Source organism: Thalassophryne amazonica, chromosome 23, assembly GCF_902500255.1.
Source record: "Thalassophryne amazonica chromosome 23, fThaAma1.1, whole genome shotgun sequence".
NCBI classification, from domain to species: domain Eukaryota; kingdom Metazoa; phylum Chordata; class Actinopteri; order Batrachoidiformes; family Batrachoididae; genus Thalassophryne; species Thalassophryne amazonica.
The window spans coordinates 15,819,564-15,841,799 of NC_047125.1; the positions used below are offsets into that span (position 1 = coordinate 15,819,564).

Here is a 22,236-nt window from a genome sequence, read left to right on the forward strand (position 1 = left end):
TGCGTCTGACTGTGAATCCCATTAATTATGCCTGGTCTTAGATCTTTGATGGATTTAATCTTGTATATTACAAACCGCCGACCCCAAAATGCAAATGGGCCACAAGTAGTTTGTTGAACCGCATTTCGGCCCCCCTCCCTTTTTGCTTTTTTGCAAATTAGGTGCCGTATGAAAATCTGAATATCATCAGGCTAAATGAGCCTAATGCAAAGTAGCAACTTATCAAGACAAATGATCTGTCAGCCCTTGCGGTAAATTGCATCATAAATAATCACATGCCATTGTTTTTGAGGGATAAAGGAGAATAACAAATCCTCCAGCTTGTCACCCATATGAAGGCAATACTTCCGTTGATGGAGAGTACTTTACAAAGACGTAGCAGAGTGATTGTTGCCGAGGATGAACGTTTGATAGACCAATTTTTTTTTGAACCATTACTCAATATTATTAAAACTTTTATGTAGAGACATAATAAATCCACTGTACGATCTTATTGCACTTTACCAATTTCTTGGAAAAACTGACCTGAAATGAGTTTGAATGCTTTCCACTTACACTCTTGTTACCATTGTGGCATGGTATTTAAATGTTCTTACCATTAGCTGGATTAACATTTGATAGGATTGAAGTCCATTGGTCAAAATTATCTGCAAGGAGTTGCATCCTGTGGAGAAGGGGTTTGTTCTTCAAGAGGGTTTGCACCTCAATCAGCATCGTGGCAATTCTGGTTCATAAGAAAGATGGAAAAATGGTCACAAGATGGCAAAGGTTAGCACTAAAGGCTGGCTTTTATTTCTGTTCTGTCTGTGGCCAATGAATAGAACAGAATTATGGGTAATCAAACACTGCAGAGCCTTTCTCACGCACAACCCTCCCAATGTTCCACAGTGTGTGGTCTCTGTTCCATGCCAAAATGAGCTAAATGGTTGAATTTTCTGCTATGGTGAGGTGACAGCCTTAAAACTCCAGCAAAATAATGATGTAGATTATGTTGCGTGAATTTAACGCTAAAGATGGACAAACTGAATCCCATACTATGCTATGCTAACAGACTGAAAATGGTTTGTTTTCTGACACTGACCTCAGTTGAACTGTAAATTTAAAGAACAGTGCAACCGCACATCAGTCAAGACAATGCCAACGTGCAAAAAAACAGCTTTTCGATATGGCTAGCAGGTTACCTCGCCAATGCCCGTGTGTGAGATGCTTTTATCGCTATTACATTAGCTCCTAAATCCATGAGGCTGCCTATTTGGTAATATACACTCAGGTTCATAAGTATTTAGACATTACCTTATCCCACTGTGTTTAATAGGCAAATGGTTGCAAGGCAAGCAATGCTTGAAATATCTTTGTTTAAGGCAATCAGTAGCATCAAAATGGAACTGAGTGACATTAAAGTCATCTTTAACGTTTCTCAATGACATTTGACCTTGTCTGATCAATCATTGTGGCAATTCCTCGGCGGCAAGGACAATTGTCTCTTGATCGATTCCTGGACGGGATAGAAAATCTCCACTGAGGGTCGAACCAAAGCTGTGCGTCAATTGTTTAATGTGGGAATGTCTTTGCACACCGACAAACAAATGGTCCTTGATGGAACCAGTGGGTGGGAAATCTCAGATGATCAGGGGCTGAGAACTTTTCACAGCCGTTAAGTTACAAACCATCACCTACTCTGTCTAGTCCACTCTTGAGGACTTCTTGTTTCACCAGAGACCAGTTACCCATCTCATGTTCAAGGTTCCTGTTGGGTCTTCATGGCTACCATAGCACCCATGGGGCATACAAGGATCCCACTGTATTTCACCCAACAGACAGTCCCCTACTTCATCTGTTGCCCAGGTGTCACGATGCAGACGAGGAGTCAGATTTATCTATAGCTTTATCCATTTATCATTGGGAGCAAATGATTGCTCAGTGCTTGGATTGTCCAAACAGGAAGAAAGGAAGGAAGGTGGTGTGTGAGGGGTTGTGGGTGTGTGTGGGGGTTGTGTGTGTGGAGAGTTTGCCGCATTTACTATTGCTAAGCAATAGACAAGTCATCGGCAGACATAGGCGTGCATTGGACATACCCACACGCCCACAAGTTACCTTTATAGATGTGACATTTCTGTGGTGGTGTTCATTTGGACCAAAGAGGACAAAACGATGGTCTCAATCCAGTGACAAACTCACACAAATTGTAACCAGATGCAAATTGACCATTGTGTGTTGGTAACAATACATTAGTAATAGCAATATAAATTGAAACATAATCTTTGAGTAAATCTGTGCAATCTCACCTGGAAAGAAAGTGCTAGATATGGAAATACCACAGTTACAAAATCAGAAACGAAAATATGTCAGTTCAATGTCGGATCCACAAAATTACAGCTGGCAGCCACCAAATCATTATATCGGGCTCGTGGGACACCTGATTAAATTTTCATGATACTTTAAAAAACAAGATTTGCTACAGACAATTCTGCTTATCTCTGTTGCTGCAGCAACCAAAACGCAATGTGTAAATTCGGTGCTGAGGATTCTACATTGGACAATAAAATAAAAGCATCAGCAGTCACACAGCAAAGAGTTGTACTGTGAAAGTCATTCCATCTTTGTGGCCCACGATGGTTTGTAACATTATCACTAAATGTTTTGCCAGAAAGGTGCTAAAAACTGTTGCAAGTCTCACATAGATTCTATCATGTGTGGCATTGATTAGGGACTAGAGAAGACCTTTTTTTTGAGGATACATCCATGTTCTTACATAGAGTTGTTGAAATTGTTGACTTGGCCGGGCGTCTCTCCTGGCGTAGGGTAGCTCAGACAGGGATTTTCCATGTTGCATATCATACCTTGAAGCCAAGGCAGGACACCAGCTGATGGCATTGCTTTATTTGGATAGTGACCTTCAGAAAGAGAAGAATGCATTCATACATCTTTGCACCTCTGTCACAGTGCCGTTATTTCAGCGTTTGGACCAATATGTTGACCAGAATTCCACTGAAAATGCCATCCAGACATCTGCCAAGATTGCGACTGCCTTCAATGGTTGTACTTACATTGACCTTTGTGAATTGGGTGATTGGTGGAGCGCACCCCCACCAGTATGAAGAACAGAAACAATGGCCACACTACTTCAACCACCAACCGCACCTGCAAGGAGGACAAGGACAAAGTGATCTTACTTATATAATTTGTTGATGAGCATATTTTCTACCTCATATTTTAGTCTAATATTATTTTCCACAGGCTCAAAATGTGACATCACCCATGCAATCAATCTGTTAAAAGGCGGTGGTAGGTTGTAAATGCGTGCAGACAGTCCATTAAAAAGTAAACAGAAATTGAAGGTCACGGATTGTTAATCTCAGAAGTACCAGCCAGGCTCTCAAATTATTAACCCACAGTCAATTAGGTAAATAATACATCTGTGTTTTCAGGATTGTACCATAAAATAAAATTTTGTTGCAAATTAATTTTATGTGCTTATGACTAATATTATGAAAAGTATTTTTGATTGGCATCATATTTTTCTTCAGTGTGTGAAAACAAAGAAGCTACAGTTGGTGGCTACGAACGTCCGGATGGGAGCAACCGGACTGAACGAGATCAGATAATTTTGTTATATCACACCAAATCTTCAAAACTCAAAATATTCTCAGAGTATGTACAAAATAATGTTCCGTACCATGCTGTACCAACCCAGACTGCCCAATGGGTATGAGGCTAAAGTAACCTGAGGTATGCATAATTTACTGAACGAATATCTGCAAGTAGCTACTGCATGGACCATAGCAATACAATAAACAGAGGAAACCTATTAGCCATTTCATCATGAAATCAGATCAGATTTTAAGGTTTTGTTGTTCACATGCAAAATAGGCATATTCGACTATTAAGTGGTTTCTTAGCTGGCATATATTTTAAAGCCTTATGTGCCTTTCTGTGCCGTGCCTTTTCAACATGTCAGCTTATATGTCCCAAAGGTGAAAGAAAAGACAACAGGCTCTTATATGATGTCAGTCTTTCTTCTGTTGTAAATCTATACACTTAATCAAGTGCTGTCTTATCTGCTCAGTGTTGTAAACCTTATGTGATTTTCCAAATGCTGTATTCACAAAATGCAGAAAGACTTTACATCTTAAAAGTGAAAAAGAAGCCAGCAGGTTCTAGGGCTTTCTTTTACTGTATGTTATCAATTTATCTACAATGACCTGCCTGCTCAGATAAAATAGCCCAATTTTTAAGAATCCTGGGGGCAGAGTACAGCCTGCTGAGACATTCAGTTAGTCTTAGTATTAGGCATCAAACTGAACTGAATCATCTAAATTCAGCCATTCAAAACATGGGTACATGCTGCTATTTAGTTATGCTGTCAGTGCTGAAACACCAGGGCAAAAAAAAGCTTCTTAAGACCTGAAGGTCATGTGAACTTCTGAAAATTTGAGGCCAAGTGAGAACTCTATAACATTGAAGTTCAGTTCATAAAAGTAATTCATTGCTGCTGCAGTGTTTTCAGCAAGATGTAAAATCAAAGTGGGCAACTTCCAGTGAAGTATGAAATAACCACCACATCTCTAACTCGATGACCTGGATGACGCACTCTAGTTCGCTAACAAATTTTTACAATTGCTATTATGTACTGTGGCAACTTTATAAAGTAAAGCAATATTTTTTATATATATTTGAACAGAAATGGGGAAATTTTGATTGTTAAAAGCAGCATATAATTCATCGGCATGAACTCCATCTTCAGTTCGACAATTGTGTCGATAAGAAAAACCCACAAATCCCTCACTGCATAAATTTTAAACAAACCAGATAGAATTTTGAATTCTGTTCTTTAATTCCCTCTAGTCTGTGTGTCAGGGAAAATGTAATTCTGCAGAAAGGGCAAATTATCATAATGTATTCCAAAGAAAAGGTACAGAGAGGGAATGCAGAGATCATGAGGACTTTTCTCGACGTCTCGATCCCCAGGCATCTGACATTGGACAGCGGCGTCTATGTGAACAGATAATCTCCTCCTACCAAATTATGTGAAATACTGGACCATAAAATCATTTTCATGCCTGTTATAAAACCTTAAAATGCTTGGTGAGGCATTCATATAATTGGTCATTAACCTCCAAAACGCGCCCAGAAGGACCGTTGTCCTTGCTAACTCCCACTGGTTTTGTCTAATATTTTTTTTTTTATGTTGACATTGTCCAGATATCCTACTTTTTTTCTTTTTTGTGCAATACCTGCACTCTCCTCATGTATTTTAAATTAGTCACATAAGCCTTTCCCGACACAAAGGCCTGCTTGCTCTGCTCTTCTTTCTGGTAGCTGATAAAAATATCAAGGGAACGTGTCATTGATACAAAGTTTTAGAATTACAAATGGCCTTGCTTTGAGCTTCTCTATCAGTGTAGGAGCTGATTTTGGTGAAGATACCTCTTGCTCTACTTGGTTTTAACCTGTCATAAAAAAGAAAAAAAAAAAAAAAGCAGAGATGGGCATTGCATCTACAGCAGTGGTATAAACTAAGAATTCATTGTAACACTTGTTGTAAATCTGCTTAAAAGATGGCTCAAAGGCTAAACAGATTCCATGAGGTGTTGACCCTTGAAATGCATTTACAACACAAGGTTAAATGGCTATCTATCTGCACGGTGTGTCTTCTTAACCACTGTAAATAACATCACTGGCAATAAAATGTATCATACATCATCAGATGACCATGTGGGGCTATAATCTGTGACAATAATGTGAATATAATGACTGGGGTTAAGGGCACCACAGGGCAAAGAACCAACTTTGAACAATTATGCAAACAAATTCTTTCCAAAGTCACCTGAAATAATGCCTTTACATATCAGGTGTGGCAACACAAATAGGTGTTATTGGTGGGACGATATACTTATCTCCCGATACGATATGTATCACGATTCTTGGGTGTCAATTTGAATGATGTATTGTAATTCTTAAATGTAATATTGCAATTTGTGGATTGCAATTTGATACAAAAGAAAAAAAAAAACACAGGTGGGCATCACATCTATAGCGGTGGTATAAACTAAGAATTTGTTGTCACAGTTGTAAATCTGTTTAAAAGATGGCTCAGAGGCTAAACAGATTCCATAAGGTGTTGACCCTTAAAATGCATTTATAACACAAGGTTAAATGGCTATCTGCACGGTATGACTTCTTAACCACTGTAAATGACATCACTGGTAATAAAATGTATCATACACCATCGGCAGACCATGTGGGGCTATAATCTGTGACAATAATGTGAATGTGAATAATGTGACTGTGGTTAAAGGCACTGTGGAGCAATGAGGTTACTTTGAACAATTACGCGAACAAATTCCTAAAGTAATACTTGTGTCCCGATACGATATGTCTCACGATGCTTGGGTCACAATTTCATATTTATTGCAATTTTAAAATGCAATTCTGCAATCTGAGTATTTGATATTACAATATATTGTGATTGTTGTTTGGTTTTTGTCATGCTAGACCATGGGGAAAGTCAAATAATACACTTCTACAATCTACAAAATCAATGCCATTCAAACTTTAAGTTCTCTCCCACCAGGAGAACCACAGAACTGCTGCCTGTCTATGTATCTTTCACAACCACAAGACTTGACTGCAGAAAAAGTAGTTTAAAAAAATTGCACATTAGTTAGTCAGCTTCTACTTAATTGGTATGCATCGGGCAGGAAAACTCTTCTTGGTATCTAGGATACATTTTTCTGTGCTTGGTGTATAAATTGGACACCATGCTAAGCGTTCCACCATCAGGCCTGCAGTGACTGCTCTGAGTTGAGAAGCCAAAATTCTGGCCAGGACAGTCCGATGTACCACACAGCTCAGGATGCATGTGTTTTGGGAATATTGGGTGCATCTCAACCTTTCCACAAATAAAGACTCATCCGATCCTTCGTTTGTCCACACTGGCTGCCATTTCTTTAAGCAAATTATAATTAGCACTGAGGCAATTTCTCCTGGTCCACCATTCTTTGGCCTATTTAAAAATTAATGGATGCCACATTAAGTCAAAATTAAGGTCATCAAATACCTGCTGGTAAATATACAAGTCAATAAACAATGCCACCAACAGTTGTCTCAACTGCATGTGCTGTATTACCACTGTCATCCTGTATGGGCAGTTCCAATTTGTTGAAGTTTGACAACACACCATGCTGACCAGCCTCAACTATTATCTCTATTTGCAGTGAAACTTTCAAATTTGAAGAGAGATTTGATTTTTTTTTTTTTTTTTTTTTGTCACTGACTTGCTTATCTCTTGGTCTTTGGTCTTTGAGATTGAGAGATTCCTGGGAACATTTTATGGTGTCAGGAGGTTCTTGGATAAAGGTAGTGGGTAATGCTGATACCCTTGCAAGAGAAAGAAGGTCCAATTCTTCAGTGTGCTGATGCTTCCTTTCTTCGTGTTTGATTCTGAGACCTGGATGCAAATCAGTGATCTAAGGTGGTGATTGGATGTCTTTGGTGCTTGGTCTTTTCAGGGGATCCTTGGGTAGCATTGGAATGATTGTGAATCAAACAAATTGCGACTTAGGGAGACAAGATCAGGTATGCCATGTGAGGGAAGATTAGCTACCAAATTTTGGCTGTGTGACATGTTTCTCTGCACATGACTGTGTTGAGGACTTTAGTTATTGCAAAAGGCCAAGGGGGTGACCATGTACCACTTGATGGACCATTTGCCATTCTCTCTTTTTACCATCCAGAACTCAGGATGGTTCCATAGGATGGTGGCCACAGCAATGCATGGCCCTAGCACATGCTCTTAAAGATGACTTTTTAATTTTGACGACCTCCACTTATGTATGTCTGGAATTCGAGGCAGATAATAACATTCAAATTGCAATCTGATCCCAGAAGTCGCTTTTAATTTAAATTTTTTTACCTGTGAGACCCAACAACAGAATTCTGACTTGACATCTCTCTCGCCATCTCTATTTCTCACACACACAACCCCAGTCATAACATTACCAATAAACCCTCTGACTGCTTTATTCACCTTTGACAATGATCTGTAAGAAATCCATTTTTTGTAGAATTAGTTTGTAAAGGGAATAATGAGAGTCAACGGGGCAGCTCTATTGAGAAATCGGCCATACGCTCAAAATATCAAAAAAACAGATATTTTTAGATGTTAGCTTGGTTCAGTTTGTTTACTGTAGATGTATCTTGAGACCTATAACCCCAAGGGAAATTTAATTTTATCACCAGCAAAATATGTTGGAAATTTATTTATGGAATAGTTTCCTTGACATTATAAAGTTCACTTTAGGTAATGCTTTAAATGCTAATCAGAAAACTTTTTTCTGTTGCTTAGGATAAGTTGTAGCTTTATCTCAGTCTAGTATATTTATTTATATTTATATTATATGTGTACAACTGTTGTTGGATTTTCATTTGCTTTATGCAGGTTTAAACTTTTAGAATTTTAGTCTGTGTTTAAGTTTTCTTATTGAGAACACTTTGGAATCTTTTTCCCTAAAAGTGTAGAAAAAAAAACGTTAATTATTTTAACCACACTATGTGATATTATTTTTTAGAAAATTGAAGTCAGATATTACTGTGCTTTCCTATAGTTGCCCAGTTGACACCTCTACATTTCATTTTTAGCATCATATTATGAACATTTTCTTGCTTCCCTACTCCTCACAGGTGCTTTGACTTCCAACAACCTTAGTGTGTGGATGAAGGTCAACCCCTGAAGAGACCTTAAACGTTTCATTTTTGACAAAGCTCAAGGTGATTGGAATCAAAGGTTAAAATTTTGACTTTTTCACTCCAATTTGCACCAAATGTGGTACATGTTGCTGACATCTAGGATTTGCCAAAAGTCAGTCTTTGGGGTTAAAGTCAAGGTCATGTGGTGTGTGTCTATCTGTTTGATGACCTACTCCTCCAAGGTTCTTTGGTCAATTTCTAGCAAATTTAGCATGTGGATTAATGTCCACTTCAAAATTGCACTTCATTGTTTTGAAAGTTCATGGTCATTGGTGAATTTAAATTTAAACTAGTGTGGGATAAAACTAGGCATACAGATGTTGATGGGTTCTAGAATTCCCCTGGCAAGATCAACAAATACTGCAATTGTTCAGGTGAAGGTCTTTTGTATCAGAAATTAAACTATACTTGTCAATTAATTGTGTTGTTTATATAGAAATTCTGTCCTAAACAAGTTGTTTACATCCTCATTGGTGTGATACTGAACCTAACTAACTGGCATACTGACTTTCACATGGGAAACCCCTAGTCAGCATAGTGCCCCGTAGCCACTCAAGGTAATCATGAAGGTCCAAGAAGAACCCTGAACACAAGACAGTGAACTGGGCTCTAATGAAAAATGAAGTACTCAATAGCCGATCAGGCAGACAAGGTGTTGGCTTGCAACCCTTCTTCTTCTTTGTCTTTCGGCTGTTCCCGTTAGGGGTCGCCACAGCAGATCAATCGTTTCCATCTCACCCTGTCCTCTGTATCTTCCTCTGTCACACCAACCACCTGCATGTCCTCTCTCAGCACATCCATGAACCTCCTCTTTGGTCTCCCTCTTCTCCTCCTGCCTGGTGGCTCCATCCTCAGCATCCTTCTCCCTATATACCCTGGGTCCCTCCTCTGCACATGTCCAAACCATCTCAATCTCGCCTCTCTGACTTTGTCTCCAAACCGTCCCACCTGAGCTGTCCCTCTGATATGTTCATTCCTAATCTTGTCCATTCTTGTCACTCCCAAAGAGAATCTCAACATCTTCAGCTCTGCCACCTCCAGCTCTGCCTCCTGTCTTTTTGTTAGTGCCACCGTCTCTAAACCATACAACATAGCTGGTCTCACTACTGTTTTGTAAACTTTCCCCTTCACCCTTGCTGATATTCTTCGGTCACAAATCACTCCTGCCACCTTTCTCCACCCAATCCACCCTGCCTGCACTCTCTTCTTCACCTCTCTACCACACTCTCCATTACTTTGAACAGTTGACCCCAAATATTTAAACTCATCTACTTTCACCACTTCTACTCCTTGTAACTGCACTATTCCACTGGGGTCCCTCTCATTCACACACATGTACTCAGTCTTGCTTCTACTGACTTTCATTCCCCTTCTCTCCAAAGCATATCTCCACTTCTCCAGACTAGACTCAACTTGCTCTCTACTCTCACTACAGATCACAATGTCATCTGCAAACATCATAGTCCATGGGGACTCCTGTCTGATCTCATCCGTCAACCTGTCCATCACCACTGCAAACAAGAAAGGACTCAGAGCTGATCCTTGGTGTAATCCCACCTCCACCTTCAATGAGTCTGTCATTCCGACTGCGCATCTCACCGCTGTCACACTATTCTTGTACATGTCCTGCACTACCCTAACATACTTCTCTGCCACTCCAGACTTCCTCATACAATACCACAACTCTTCTCTTGGCACCCTATCATAAGCTTTTTCTAAGTCCACAAACACACAATGTAACTCTTTCTGTCCTTCTCTGTACTTTTCCAACAGTATTCTCAGAGCAAACATTGCATCTGTAGTGCTCTTCCTCGGCATGAAACCATATTGCTGCTCACAGATCTTCACCTGTTTTCTAAGCCTAGCTTCTACTACTCTTTCCCATAACTTCATGCTGTGGCTGATCAGCTTTATGCCTCTGTAGTTACTGCAGCTCTGCACATCACCCTTGTTCTTGAAAATAGGAACCAGCACACTTCGTCTCCACTCCTCAGGCATCCTCTCACTTTCCAAGATTTTATTAAGCAATCTGGTTAGAAACTCTACTGCCATCTCTCCTAGACATTTCCTTGCCTCCACTGGAATGTCATCTGGACCGACTGCCTTTCCACTCTTCATCCTCTTCATAGCAGCCCTCACTTCTTCCTTGCTAATCTCTTGTACTTCCTGATTTACTCTCACCACATCATCCAGCCTTTTCTCTCGCTCATTTTCTTTATTCATCAACTCTTCAAAATATTCCCTCCACCTTCTCAGCACACACTCCTCACTTGTCAGCACATTACCATGTGCATCTTTTACCACCCTAACCTGCTGCACATCCTTTCCAGCTCTGTCCCTTTGTCTGCCCAATCAATACAAGTCCTTTTCTCCTTCCTTACTATTCAACTTCTTGTACAGCTCGCAATATGCTTTTCCTTTGCTTTTGCCACTTTTGCGAGAGCCTTACGCCGCATCTCCTTGTACTCCTGTCTACTTTCTTCATCTCTCCGACTATCCCAAACTTTTTTGCCAACCTCTTTCTCCTTATGCTTTCCTGGACCTCTTTATTCCACCACCAAGTCTCCTTGTCTTCCTTCCACTGTTCAGATGTCATACCCAGTGTTGGCTTGCAACACAACAGCTGTAAAGGCAGATGAAGGCTGCAGTAGGTCCTCAGAGCCCAATCATGTGGTATTTCCCAACTAACGGACCAGGCTATGGATCTGTCAACAACCATGTGTTTGTTTGCGTGCAACAACATTCCCACATTAATCAAACCAATGCACGGGGATGTCTCGATTGACCCTGGATCTAGATCTTCTACGCTTTCCATCCCATCCAGGAATCAATCAAGAGATGATCTTCCTCGCCACAGACAGATTGCCATGATGTTGACTGAGGTTGTAAAAATGTGAGGCTTTCCTCTAAGTAAACATTGTAAAATTGTTTTAGAAAGAGTCCCAACTGTGAATAACTTTTAATTGCCTGGTGATGTGAAAGGACAGCAACAATAAATCTGTTGGTGACATTGGCGAGGACAGTTGGTTGGTAAGAACCAGAAGCACCACGGCGTATCTGCCCTTCAAACAAAGTATTTAACATTTGTCAGTCACCATCTTATTCCATTAAAACAAAGACTGGCTTTGTTAGAACTAAAGTACGCCCAATGTGACATAACATGCACAAGAGATAGATCTCCAGAAATTGAAGGTGACATTTTGAATTGGTTGGCATTAAGGTAAAATTGCTCTTGTTCTCTCATCGGGGAGTTAAAGACAGCTTACACCTATAGGAGTAAAGGACAATTTTCCGAGTAAATCCTTCGTATTACTTTTCTCTCCCATAAATAACTTAGCTGCCCTTGATAACACAACCCCCAGACTATATTCTCATTTTCACTCCATTGGCAGCCAGTTTTCGCAGATGTGCATTGATTTGCAAAGGGAGCCGATGACCACACGTGTACCTTTTGTCTCTTCCGGAGAGTGAAGTTCTTCCACAGGAGCAGAGAGAACTGTGTCAGGAGACCCATTACAGCTTATCCTGGCAATATCCTGCCAAAGCGTCGCTATGGCAACTGGCCCACTTAATAAACCCTGTAGGGAATAAAAGGCAGAGTTTGGTTTTAATACAGAGGAGCGATGCATCTTGGGGGGAGTGCCACTAATCATTCACTTCCCCAAGCCGTGGGGCTTAGGGCGCAGCACCTGTTCCGAGAATTATTACCACCTATACTCAGCAGAATTCAAGGCTGGGCGATGCCTCAGCCTGCGGAAATTATGCAGTCTGTTTGTACAGTGCAAGTATCAAAAACTATGCCTCTTTTTTAATGTGCTGCATATAAAAATATTAAGTCTGGAGTCAAATCTTTCTTTGTTTAAAAAGAGCGCACCCATTTGTCTCACCATTTCCACACCGCGAGAGGAAAATAAATGACAGAAAATCCATAGGCACTGCATCACTTTGTGTCTGTGTACCAAAGATTGCTGTAAAATATTTATTGCAGGTTTTACTAGCTGCTGAACACTGGCTATATAGATAATAAACAAATACTTTTGCAGTGACATTTTTACACTGGTACATCAAGTATGACCTTTATGAAAATCTCCACAACTGACGGTCTCTCCTTCAACTATCCTCCACTCTTCAGCCCAAGTCCAGTAATTAACTTTACGTATGCAAAAGGCATCGGAATACAATTTTTATATGAAGAAATGTGCATTTTTAATCAAGGTGGTATAAGAAATTAGATTTCATAAAACAGACATAATAAAACATACACCGATTTTCAAGTCACTGTTGCTTTAATTGGAAAGAAGTTGCTTCTGGCCACACCCACTTTAGCTCGGGGTGGAAGGTGCTTCTCAGCCGCTATCCTACAGATTTTGTGGACATGACACAGAGTGTGCAAACCGTCTCGGTTGACATGATGCACAGAGAATGTAGGGGAGCAAATAAGGAATTCCACACATATGTCACAAAAGTCAAAAACAAGCCATTCCAAGCCTACATTTGCTTACAGTGGCGATGTGGGTTCATGCGCAGTTGGAAAACTGCAGGACTTTAAGGAGGTTTAGCACAAAACCCAAGCCCTATTTAAATGTAAAATGTCAATAAAATCCAAATATTGCATCGTAGCACTCCTTTAAAATTGTTGCTACAACTGAGGCCATGTGGTGAGGCCTACGTAGGCCAGGTTATCCTAACATGTATCCAAACCTATTCCAGACTTCATCTGGTAATTCAACGTCCATGTTCCAACCAAAATCCAAACCCCAATATGTAACTTTATTTGCTCCCTCCAGAAAAATAAATTTTTTTTTGAAAAATATCAGTCCAATTCTGAATTTCAGTCAGTATTAAAGATCAATGTTTAGTGAGCAGGATCAAAGTGGAACTGTTAAGTTCGATGTTAAACAGTGATGGATTAAAGATCAGCAATCACTCTCAAAGGTCACAGATTGTGGTCGATATCCAAGTTCAATGAGCAGGATGAAAGTGCAGCAATCACGTCTAGTGTTTTTCATTAAAGATCTGCAATGAGGGATCAACATTTAGCAATTAATGGACAGAATTAAAGATCAAAGTTCAATGAAAGTATAACACGCAGGTACAAAGCTATGCCATGAGGAATCAGAGATTGGCAATCAACAGTCAGCAATAGCAAAGCTCAGTAAGCAGGTACAAAGTGCAGCAATCAGGCTTAATCTTCAGCACTTATCATCAAAGATCTGTGACATGAGATCAGAAGTCAGCAATCACTCTCAAAGCTCAGTAATTATGGTTGATATTACGGTTCCACATTTAATGAACAGGATCAAAGTGCATCAATCAAGTTCAGTGTTCATCAAAGATCAGCAGTGAGGAATCACAAAGGTCAGCAATCACTTTCAAAGGAGAGGAATTATGAGCAATATTAAGGATCAAAATTCAGTGAACAGGATCAAAGTGCAGCATTCAGGTTCAGTGTTCCTCATCAAAGATCTGTGAAAGGGATCAAAGCTCAGCAATCACTCACAAAGGTCAGGAAATATGGTTGATAAAAATGATCAAAGGTTCAGTGATATGGATGAAAGCTCAGGGTCAGGATCAAAGAACCAAAGAACAAAAAAATCAGGAACATGAAAATTCAGTAAGGTATGTCTTCTATAATACATACCAATTCTAAGGTAGAGTTCTACTAGTGTATACTAAGGTATATCTAAATATCTAAAAAAGAAGAGTAGAATAGAAGAATTGAATAGAGTAGAGACACTTAGGTGCCTGGTCTTGAGAAATAGGGATGGTTCATGTTCACAAATTAGCAATGAGGGTCAATCAAACATCAGTAATCAGTGTCAAAGGTCTACAGTGACCAACAGTCAGGCTGAATATCAAATGCCATCGTTCATGGACCAACATTCAGGAATGCAGATTAAAGGTGTAGAAATTAATTTTAATTGTAATTAATTCCACTGAGCGATTAATTCATTTCATTGTTGCACCACAGTCATTGGAACACACGTCTCAGCTTTGCCTCATCTTTCCAGTACACTTCAGAGGATTTTACCACACGTTGGAACACTGCATCCAAGGCTGTGCGCGGAGAAGTACACACGAGGTAGAGAACACGATGAGCTTTTTTGAGCCTAAGGGAAGTCCTGACAAATGTGGCACCTTTTAACGGCCCATTTCCTCTTTCTGTACAGGTTCCATCTTTCCGCTGAGTGTTTACATTATTTACTGCTACTTCATGGATGTTTTATTTACAGTCATGGGAAAGCTGAGGCTTCTTTCACGCTGAAATGGCCAAATAAGTACTCTAATGGGCTCAAGAGTCAGACCACTGGATGTCATTCAATAATCTATTAGAAAATACATACACAACTCGCCAGATTTTGTTTTGTTAGATATTCCTGTTGTTGATTGCACAAAATTTGCTCATGTTGCATCCGTCTCATCTTTGCAGGTCCATGGAGAGGAAGACTTGGGCAGGAGTAAAATAGCCCAGTAACCTTGTAGAATCGGTGTGCGAACACTCAACTCCATCAAATGCTTTTATTATTAAGTGCGTGCTCATTCTCACTTCCCCTCTTACTCGCCATCTTGCCTACTACCTCTCTTATCACCTCTTTTTTGTTCACTTCCTTGCAGTTTTTATTGCTTCACCTTTTGATGTTTGTGACAGTTGTTCTTGCACTTTCCAATTCCTTTGATATCTTGCTTACTTTTCACCATTCCGTTTGCCATTTTCTTGGTTCCTGGCTTGCACAGACTCTTTCCTGTTCCCTCTGTTGCCTGCTTACTGGTTTCCTGCTTGCTTGCTTCCTCAATACCTTGCTAGTGTATGCCCTCATGTGTCATTGTTCTTTCCTCCTGTCTTGCTTACCTTTTTGCTCACTTCCTCACTTTTTGGCATTTTTGTTTGTTCCTCCCTGGGCAGTTTCCTTTCCTCCCTCTTACCTTGCTTGTTTCCCTTCAGCTTCATCTTGCTGACCATCTTCCTACTGCATCTTCCTCACTTGCTTTTAGCTTTCCTAGCTGCTGTCCTTGCTTATTCATTTGCTTGTACTTTTCTTTGCAATCATGCTTGCTTGCCAGCTTGTTTGTCATCTTGCTTATTTGCCGGCTTATTTGCTCACTTGCTTGATGCCTTACTTTCTTCCAGGCTTGCACATCATCTTTCTTGCCTGCCCTTTTGCTTGCTTATTTGCTTACTTGCAGAGTTTCTTGCTTGTACAACTTCAGCTCATCATTGTTGCTGTCAACAATTTAAATTCATTTGATATTTCTGGCATCCACTGGCCACAGTAGGGACTCTTGCTGCATGGCATTTTGTCTTTATTTTATCCTTCTCATGTTTGCAAGGACACAGAGAGGATGAATTGTACTCTGGGAAAAATGGGTCTTACAATAGAGGCCTTGTAGGGTTTGTGCAAGAACACTCAACTCCATCAAACTCTTGTATAATTGAGTGTGCGCTGCACTCACTCACACAGCTTACAAGTCTTGTCTTTTGAAACCTTTAATGCATGAGGGAAGGACAGCTCAGAACCACCTCCAGTCTGAAATCACGTCAAGCATGAAGGGTAAACAACATCTCCGCGAGTATTCTCAACCCATATGTCAAAAATGCATGCGAAGACATCACGTAGGCATCTGAGAAAGAGGGTGTTCACCACATGCTTTATGAAACAGCTAGTTCAAGGACTATATTTCAATTCCACATCTAAGGAGAAGATAACAAGCAACAACAGAGGATGTGACTGAGATTCACACTGGCACCAGAGTCTTACAAAATGCAATGAACACAGAGAACAAAAAGCATACAGTGCAAATGTTTTCCACATCCCCATTTTAAACTATAACCAAGACAGAGGGAATAATTACAATAAAATCTGCCTTCCCCACTTTTTTGAAGTAGTTCATCACCACACTAGAAATCAGGCTGAGTTTCTCACTGCACCATTAATTCTTAGAAAGAGGGAATAAGCAGAAAGGACATGCCAATGACAAGAAGGAAATCAAAGTATTGAGAGGTGCTGATGCATGCCTGGTATTTGGGGAACATGGGCCAACACAGTGGATTAGTTCAGCCCAGAGCATGATCGAAAGAGTAAACAGATATTTGTCATACAGCATGAGTGGAGACGACAGCAGGGAATGCCTATGACATCTGTTACAGGGGGCTGCTACAACCCTCTAAAGGCTATTATAGTCCCTCTGTGTCTTCATTCAATATTGCTTTTTCTCTTTGCAACTCAATATCCATCACAAGCTTCACAACAAACTAACTGCAGGAGGAACTGGCACCAAATCCACCATTATTATTAGTGTGATTGCTGATGTTATCATCACTATTTATTTTATTTTGTCCCAACCCTGAACTCTGTAAGCTTCTCCAGGCGCTGAGCTCCAGCCTCGGGAGAGACAACTTAATCCTTTCTCCTTCACAAAGTGTGGAATTACAAATTTCTCATCATTTAATATTTGATATTACTCTTTCAGTCAAAACATATACAATGAAAAGCATTATAAGGCCTTATAACCCTGCATCCTGGGATAAATCCATGTTCGATAGATCAATCGGTCACAAATATTTTGCAGATCAATATAAACTTGAGATCATCTCTCCAGCTCTATTGGTTGCAGAGATATAGCAGAAAATTGTTTTTTGTGGCATGTTTATTGTTGACCTTGACCTGTGTTCAATCCATTCCAAAGTTAATCATCTTGAGATATTCTTCGATGAATTTGATGAGTTTATCTCGAATTTGGCAACCCATGCAGATAACATTTTGATTGCGAGTGACTTCAACATTCATGTCAACAAGCCTTCTGACACCCTCTGCAAATCATTTATGGACATTATAGATGCATTAAGATTCCAGCAATGCATTCAGGGTTTACCTCACATTCGTGGAATCACCCTAGGTCATGGTATTGCTGTCTCAAATATTGATAGTGTGTCTCCTGCGTTGGTGGTTTCAGATGGTGGTGGTTTCACTCACTATGCTTACAGTCTCAGTGTCTTGCCCACTGGGATGAGGCGTTTATTTATCACCATGGTGACACATTAACTCCTCAACTAAAAATGAACTTGTAGCTAGAGTGCCTGATATCTTAGCATCACTTTTGGAACATGATCATTCAGTAGATAGTGTTGTGGACAGCTTAAACATAGCACTCATGAGCACTGTGGGCATAATCGCTCTGCCTACACTAAACCCCCCTCCCCCAAAACAACATACTCTCCTTGGTTTAATGATCATCTGTGTGGCCTCAAGCATAGGTCTAGAGGTCTACAGCGAAAATGGACAACCTCAAAAATAGAAGCATTCCACCCTGCATGGTGCAATGCTATTCTGGACTTTAAGCATGCAACATTGTCTACAAGATGGGCCTACTACTCTGATTCAATAAAGAAAAGCAAGTATAATTCAAAGTTCCTGTTTGACACCGGTTCAACACTTGTACCGGTACAACACAATATTTCTTTGATTACTTCGAAAAGAAAATAGATGACATTAGGTCAAATATATCCCAGCATGCCTTCATTATATCTTTTGGGGTGCCATCGTTGACAACTCACCAACACATACTGAATTTGATATCTCACTGGGTGCGCTGAGAAAATTAGAAATTTCTGCTAACTGTACAAGTCTTTTTGACTCGATACCAACAAAACTGTTTAAGGACCTTCTCCAAAAACATTAGTCCTAGTTTTCACGGCATTCATCTTATACCAAACGGCAAATGTCAGCTCTCCCCAGTTTCTCCGTAATCAAAGTTAAACACACGTTCACAGAGGCCACATGGCTTTTAAGATATAGATTTGAAGTCAAGGCATCACCAGCTTTTTAAGCAATCCACTTCAGCAGAGCAGCAATCACACATTTTCTTCAACAAATATTTTTTTGTATTTGTTATTATCCACATGGAATCCATGGCTGTAATGGACAGCAACAACGCATTACTGGTTAATACCATTTGGCAAGAGTGGATCTCTTTCACAGACACATATTTTGATGCAGTCTGTCTGTGCTGTCTTACCTGTTCAACACAGATACAGCAGAAGCCTCTGCACTCTTGTAGAAGACAGTTGATACAACTCTCCGTTCTGCACCACTGCATCTGAATGCATCATTTCCATCAGGGATTTCTGCATTGCTCTCCTCTTCCATTCACTTTGCTGTCCATCCAGATGCCCCCTTTTGAAGCTCGTGCACACCAAGCAATCACTTTATCAACATGTGTGAGGTTCACTTAATTATCAAAAATAATAATCTCCCAGTAAAATCTAGAATGGCGCGACAATCGGGATTTGTAAGCAAGGCTGTGTTGCCACTTTCCCAGACATTGCAGCAACCATTCTTCCACATCGGCATGCAACGGTTTTAGATACTTTGTCCTTCATGGCGAATAATGTCATCCAAAGATTTAGAAAATCCAGAGATATCTCTGTGCAGAAAGGGCAAGCCCAGAACCCACTACTGAATACCCATGACCTTCAATCCCTCAGACGGCATGCCATTAAAACTTGTCACGGTTCACAACACCACATAAGCTGGGAATACTTTGACAAACTGCTGTGAACAAACACCATTTGTCACTGCACACAGGAATGTAACTTTATACCGCAGAGTGCACAAACAACGCCATATGCCAATAGCATTCAAAAACATGATAAATTGATTTATTCTATGGAATGTGCTCTGGTAAACTTTACAGATCTTCAAGTTTTCTGTTTTGTGTGTTCTGAGGGTTGAGGTTTCAATTGGGATTGCCAGATTTGTAGATTGGGAGTATACAAGGTCTGTCCATAAAGTATAGGTCCTTTTTATTTTTTTCAAAAACTATATGGATTTCATTCATATGTTTGTACATCAGACATGCTTGCACCCTCGTGCGCATGCGTGAGTTTTTCCACGCCTGTCGGTGACGTCATTCGTCTGTGAGCACGCCTTGCAAAGGACTGGTCCCGCCCCCTCATCAGAATTCCTTTGTCTGAGAAGTTGCTGAGAGACTGGCGCTTTGTTTGATCAAAATTTTTTCAAAATCTGTGAGGCACATCGAAGTGGACACGGTTCGAAAAATTCAGCTGGTTTTCAGTGAAAATTTTAATGGCTGATGAGAGATTTTGAAGTGATTCTGTCGCTTTAAAGACTTCCCATGGAGCGGGACGTCGCGCAGCGCTCCCAGGCGCCGTCGTCAGCCTGTTTCAAGCTGAAAACCTCCACATTTAAGCCTCTGTTGACCCGAGACATCGTGAGAGAACTGAGAAGTTTCAGAAGAAGTCAGTTTCAGCATTTTATCTGGATATTCCACTGTTAAAGGAGATTTTTTTAATGAAAGACGTGCGGACGGATTTGCATTCAAAAACTGATAAATGTATCATCGTCCTTTCTTATCTTGTACCAAAGTCTGTTGAGTAGTACGTTCTGTCAAACTTATCCACTAATTGTCATCAAACTCAACCAGGTGTGACAGTTACTTTGTTTTTGTACTTTGCTGTATGTAGCAAAGTTATCATGCCGAACAAAATACACCATGTTCATGGTTATGCTGCCAGTTTAAATAACATCGCACACTCTTGTCACATTGCTACTAACCTATAAATGCACATCTCATAGGTGTGGCTTGGCTGCACTTTGAATTTGTGTGCAAAAGGTAGAACTCATAAGATGTTTTTTTCTAATTCTATCAGCAAAGTCACTTGAATAACAAACACATTAAGCTTAAATATGTGATCTGGTCAAAATCCATACACATATTGTTCTTGTAAGTTATTACTTTCAGAGGTGTAATATTCCAGAGCTCTTTTAATTGCCTGCAGCGACCTTTCAGTCACCTTTAGCAATTCATTATTGCTTCATCCGACAGAAACTGATAATAAATCCAATATGACAGGTGACATTTTTTTATCATGGAATTATTAAAATACATCATTAAAGAACTGTTTTGCATATTTCTGGTAACAAACTACTTTTTTTTTTGTATATGTTGCGTAACATGTAAATGTGTAGCGAGAAAGCCGGATAGCACTACTCAGCTCGGGTCAAAGCTCAGTTTCTTGCCTTCTCACACATCATAGGGAGAGTGAGTCTGTTGACACTCCAGCACGTTGAACATTAGCGAGTAACAATTATTATCCAGCAGGTTTCTGCACCGCACAGCTCAGATAGAGATAAGCACAGAGACGCGGAGGCCTGATGTAAGGGTTAGCCTCAGGAGAAGAGAACACAAACAACAACAGGAGACGAGAGAGAGCATCACAGGAGGCTGCAAAACATGTCCTGGTAGGAAAAATCAAACTGAGCACAAAACAACCCACCTGCGAGCTGTTTGCGCCTCAGCCATCAGCACATCTCCGAGCCTTAAACGACGGACGCGGTCAGACTCGCACGCAACACTTCTCCTGTCTTTTCCTCAATCTGATCATCACCTTTTGCCTGCAGTCATAAAGTATGCAAATGAGCTGTGCAGAGCCTCCTGTGGCAACGGACGGCCCACAGGTAGTGCACGTTACACACACCGTTCCCTTCAGCTTCCTGTCACCTGATCAGGTGCTTTACCGACCTAAAATGTGCTCACCTGTTGACTTTACACTAATTATTCAGGAATTAATTAGCCCTGGAATTAATGGAGTTTTTTCTTTAAAAAACATGATGCATCGATTAGCGAAGGTGTGAACCAGATGGGCTCAAGGGGAGTGCGTTGATTTACGGCGAGACGGAGCCTACCCAAACGCAGTGATCAGTTGAATGTGTCAACGGGGTGAGCAGCTAAGTGCATTGGCTCTAGGGTTTTACATCGACAATATAATTTGGTAACAACGGAGACTAAGCATTTATTATGCACAGTAATAAAGCATAATCCCATGATCGCACTGGGAGGTTCACTTTATGCAGATGAAATGGATGTTTACGAACGGAATCAGACATGAAATATACACGGAAGCATGTCAGGTGACATTTCGCTGCTCGTAAAGCATTTTCCCATCAGTCCAAAGGTGGATTTGTGTAACTGCATAACACCTTTACAGGAGTCAGATTGTGTGAAATTGCTCATCTAGTTTTAACAATTTTATAAGGTTGGGTTTTACACAAAATTGAGCTTCTAACAATTCTCAATTCTTTTTCTTGTGGAAATATCCAGCAATCAGTGAAACCTGGGCTGGAAACAGCTTGTTTTAAATTTTTGTGATGTATGTCAACATCAGGGCATATCCAGACTACTATTTTCACCCTATGTGATGCACCTCCACAGACACCATAGACAAATGCAGGTACGGATTAATGTTTTGGTTTTTTTTTTTTTTGCTTTTTTTTTTATGGCTACATCTTGTGATAGTAAGTTACTGACATTTTTACAAGATTTACTGGATTTCCAGCTGTGGCCCATTTGACAACTGACAGGATCTTCAACAAATCACAAACTGCAGTTAATACCAGCATATATGGTCACTGTGGGGTGGGGGTGGGGGGACACCACTTTGTGAACAACTGCATGAAAAAATAGTCCAGC

The 22,236-nt window shown here is 40.3% G+C and overlaps 1 protein-coding gene across 1 annotated transcript in view; it reads right to left on the reverse strand.

Moving 5' to 3' along the window:
• The window catches only part of LOC117505392 (phospholipid-transporting ATPase ABCA1-like), a 282,727-nt gene extending 261,495 nt beyond the window's left edge, over positions 1-21,232 (reverse strand). The window contains exons 1-5 of the mRNA XM_034165037.1: positions 21,044-21,232; positions 12,197-12,326; positions 3,048-3,141; positions 2,753-2,894; positions 597-724 (exon numbers count right to left, since the gene is read on the reverse strand). Of these exons, the coding sequence (XP_034020928.1) occupies positions 597-724; positions 2,753-2,894; positions 3,048-3,141; positions 12,197-12,262 (430 nt within the window). The 5' untranslated portion in view covers positions 12,263-12,326; positions 21,044-21,232. The remainder of the gene's footprint in view (positions 1-596; positions 725-2,752; positions 2,895-3,047; positions 3,142-12,196; positions 12,327-21,043) is intronic.
• Positions 21,233-22,236: the final 1,004 nt, after the last annotated feature.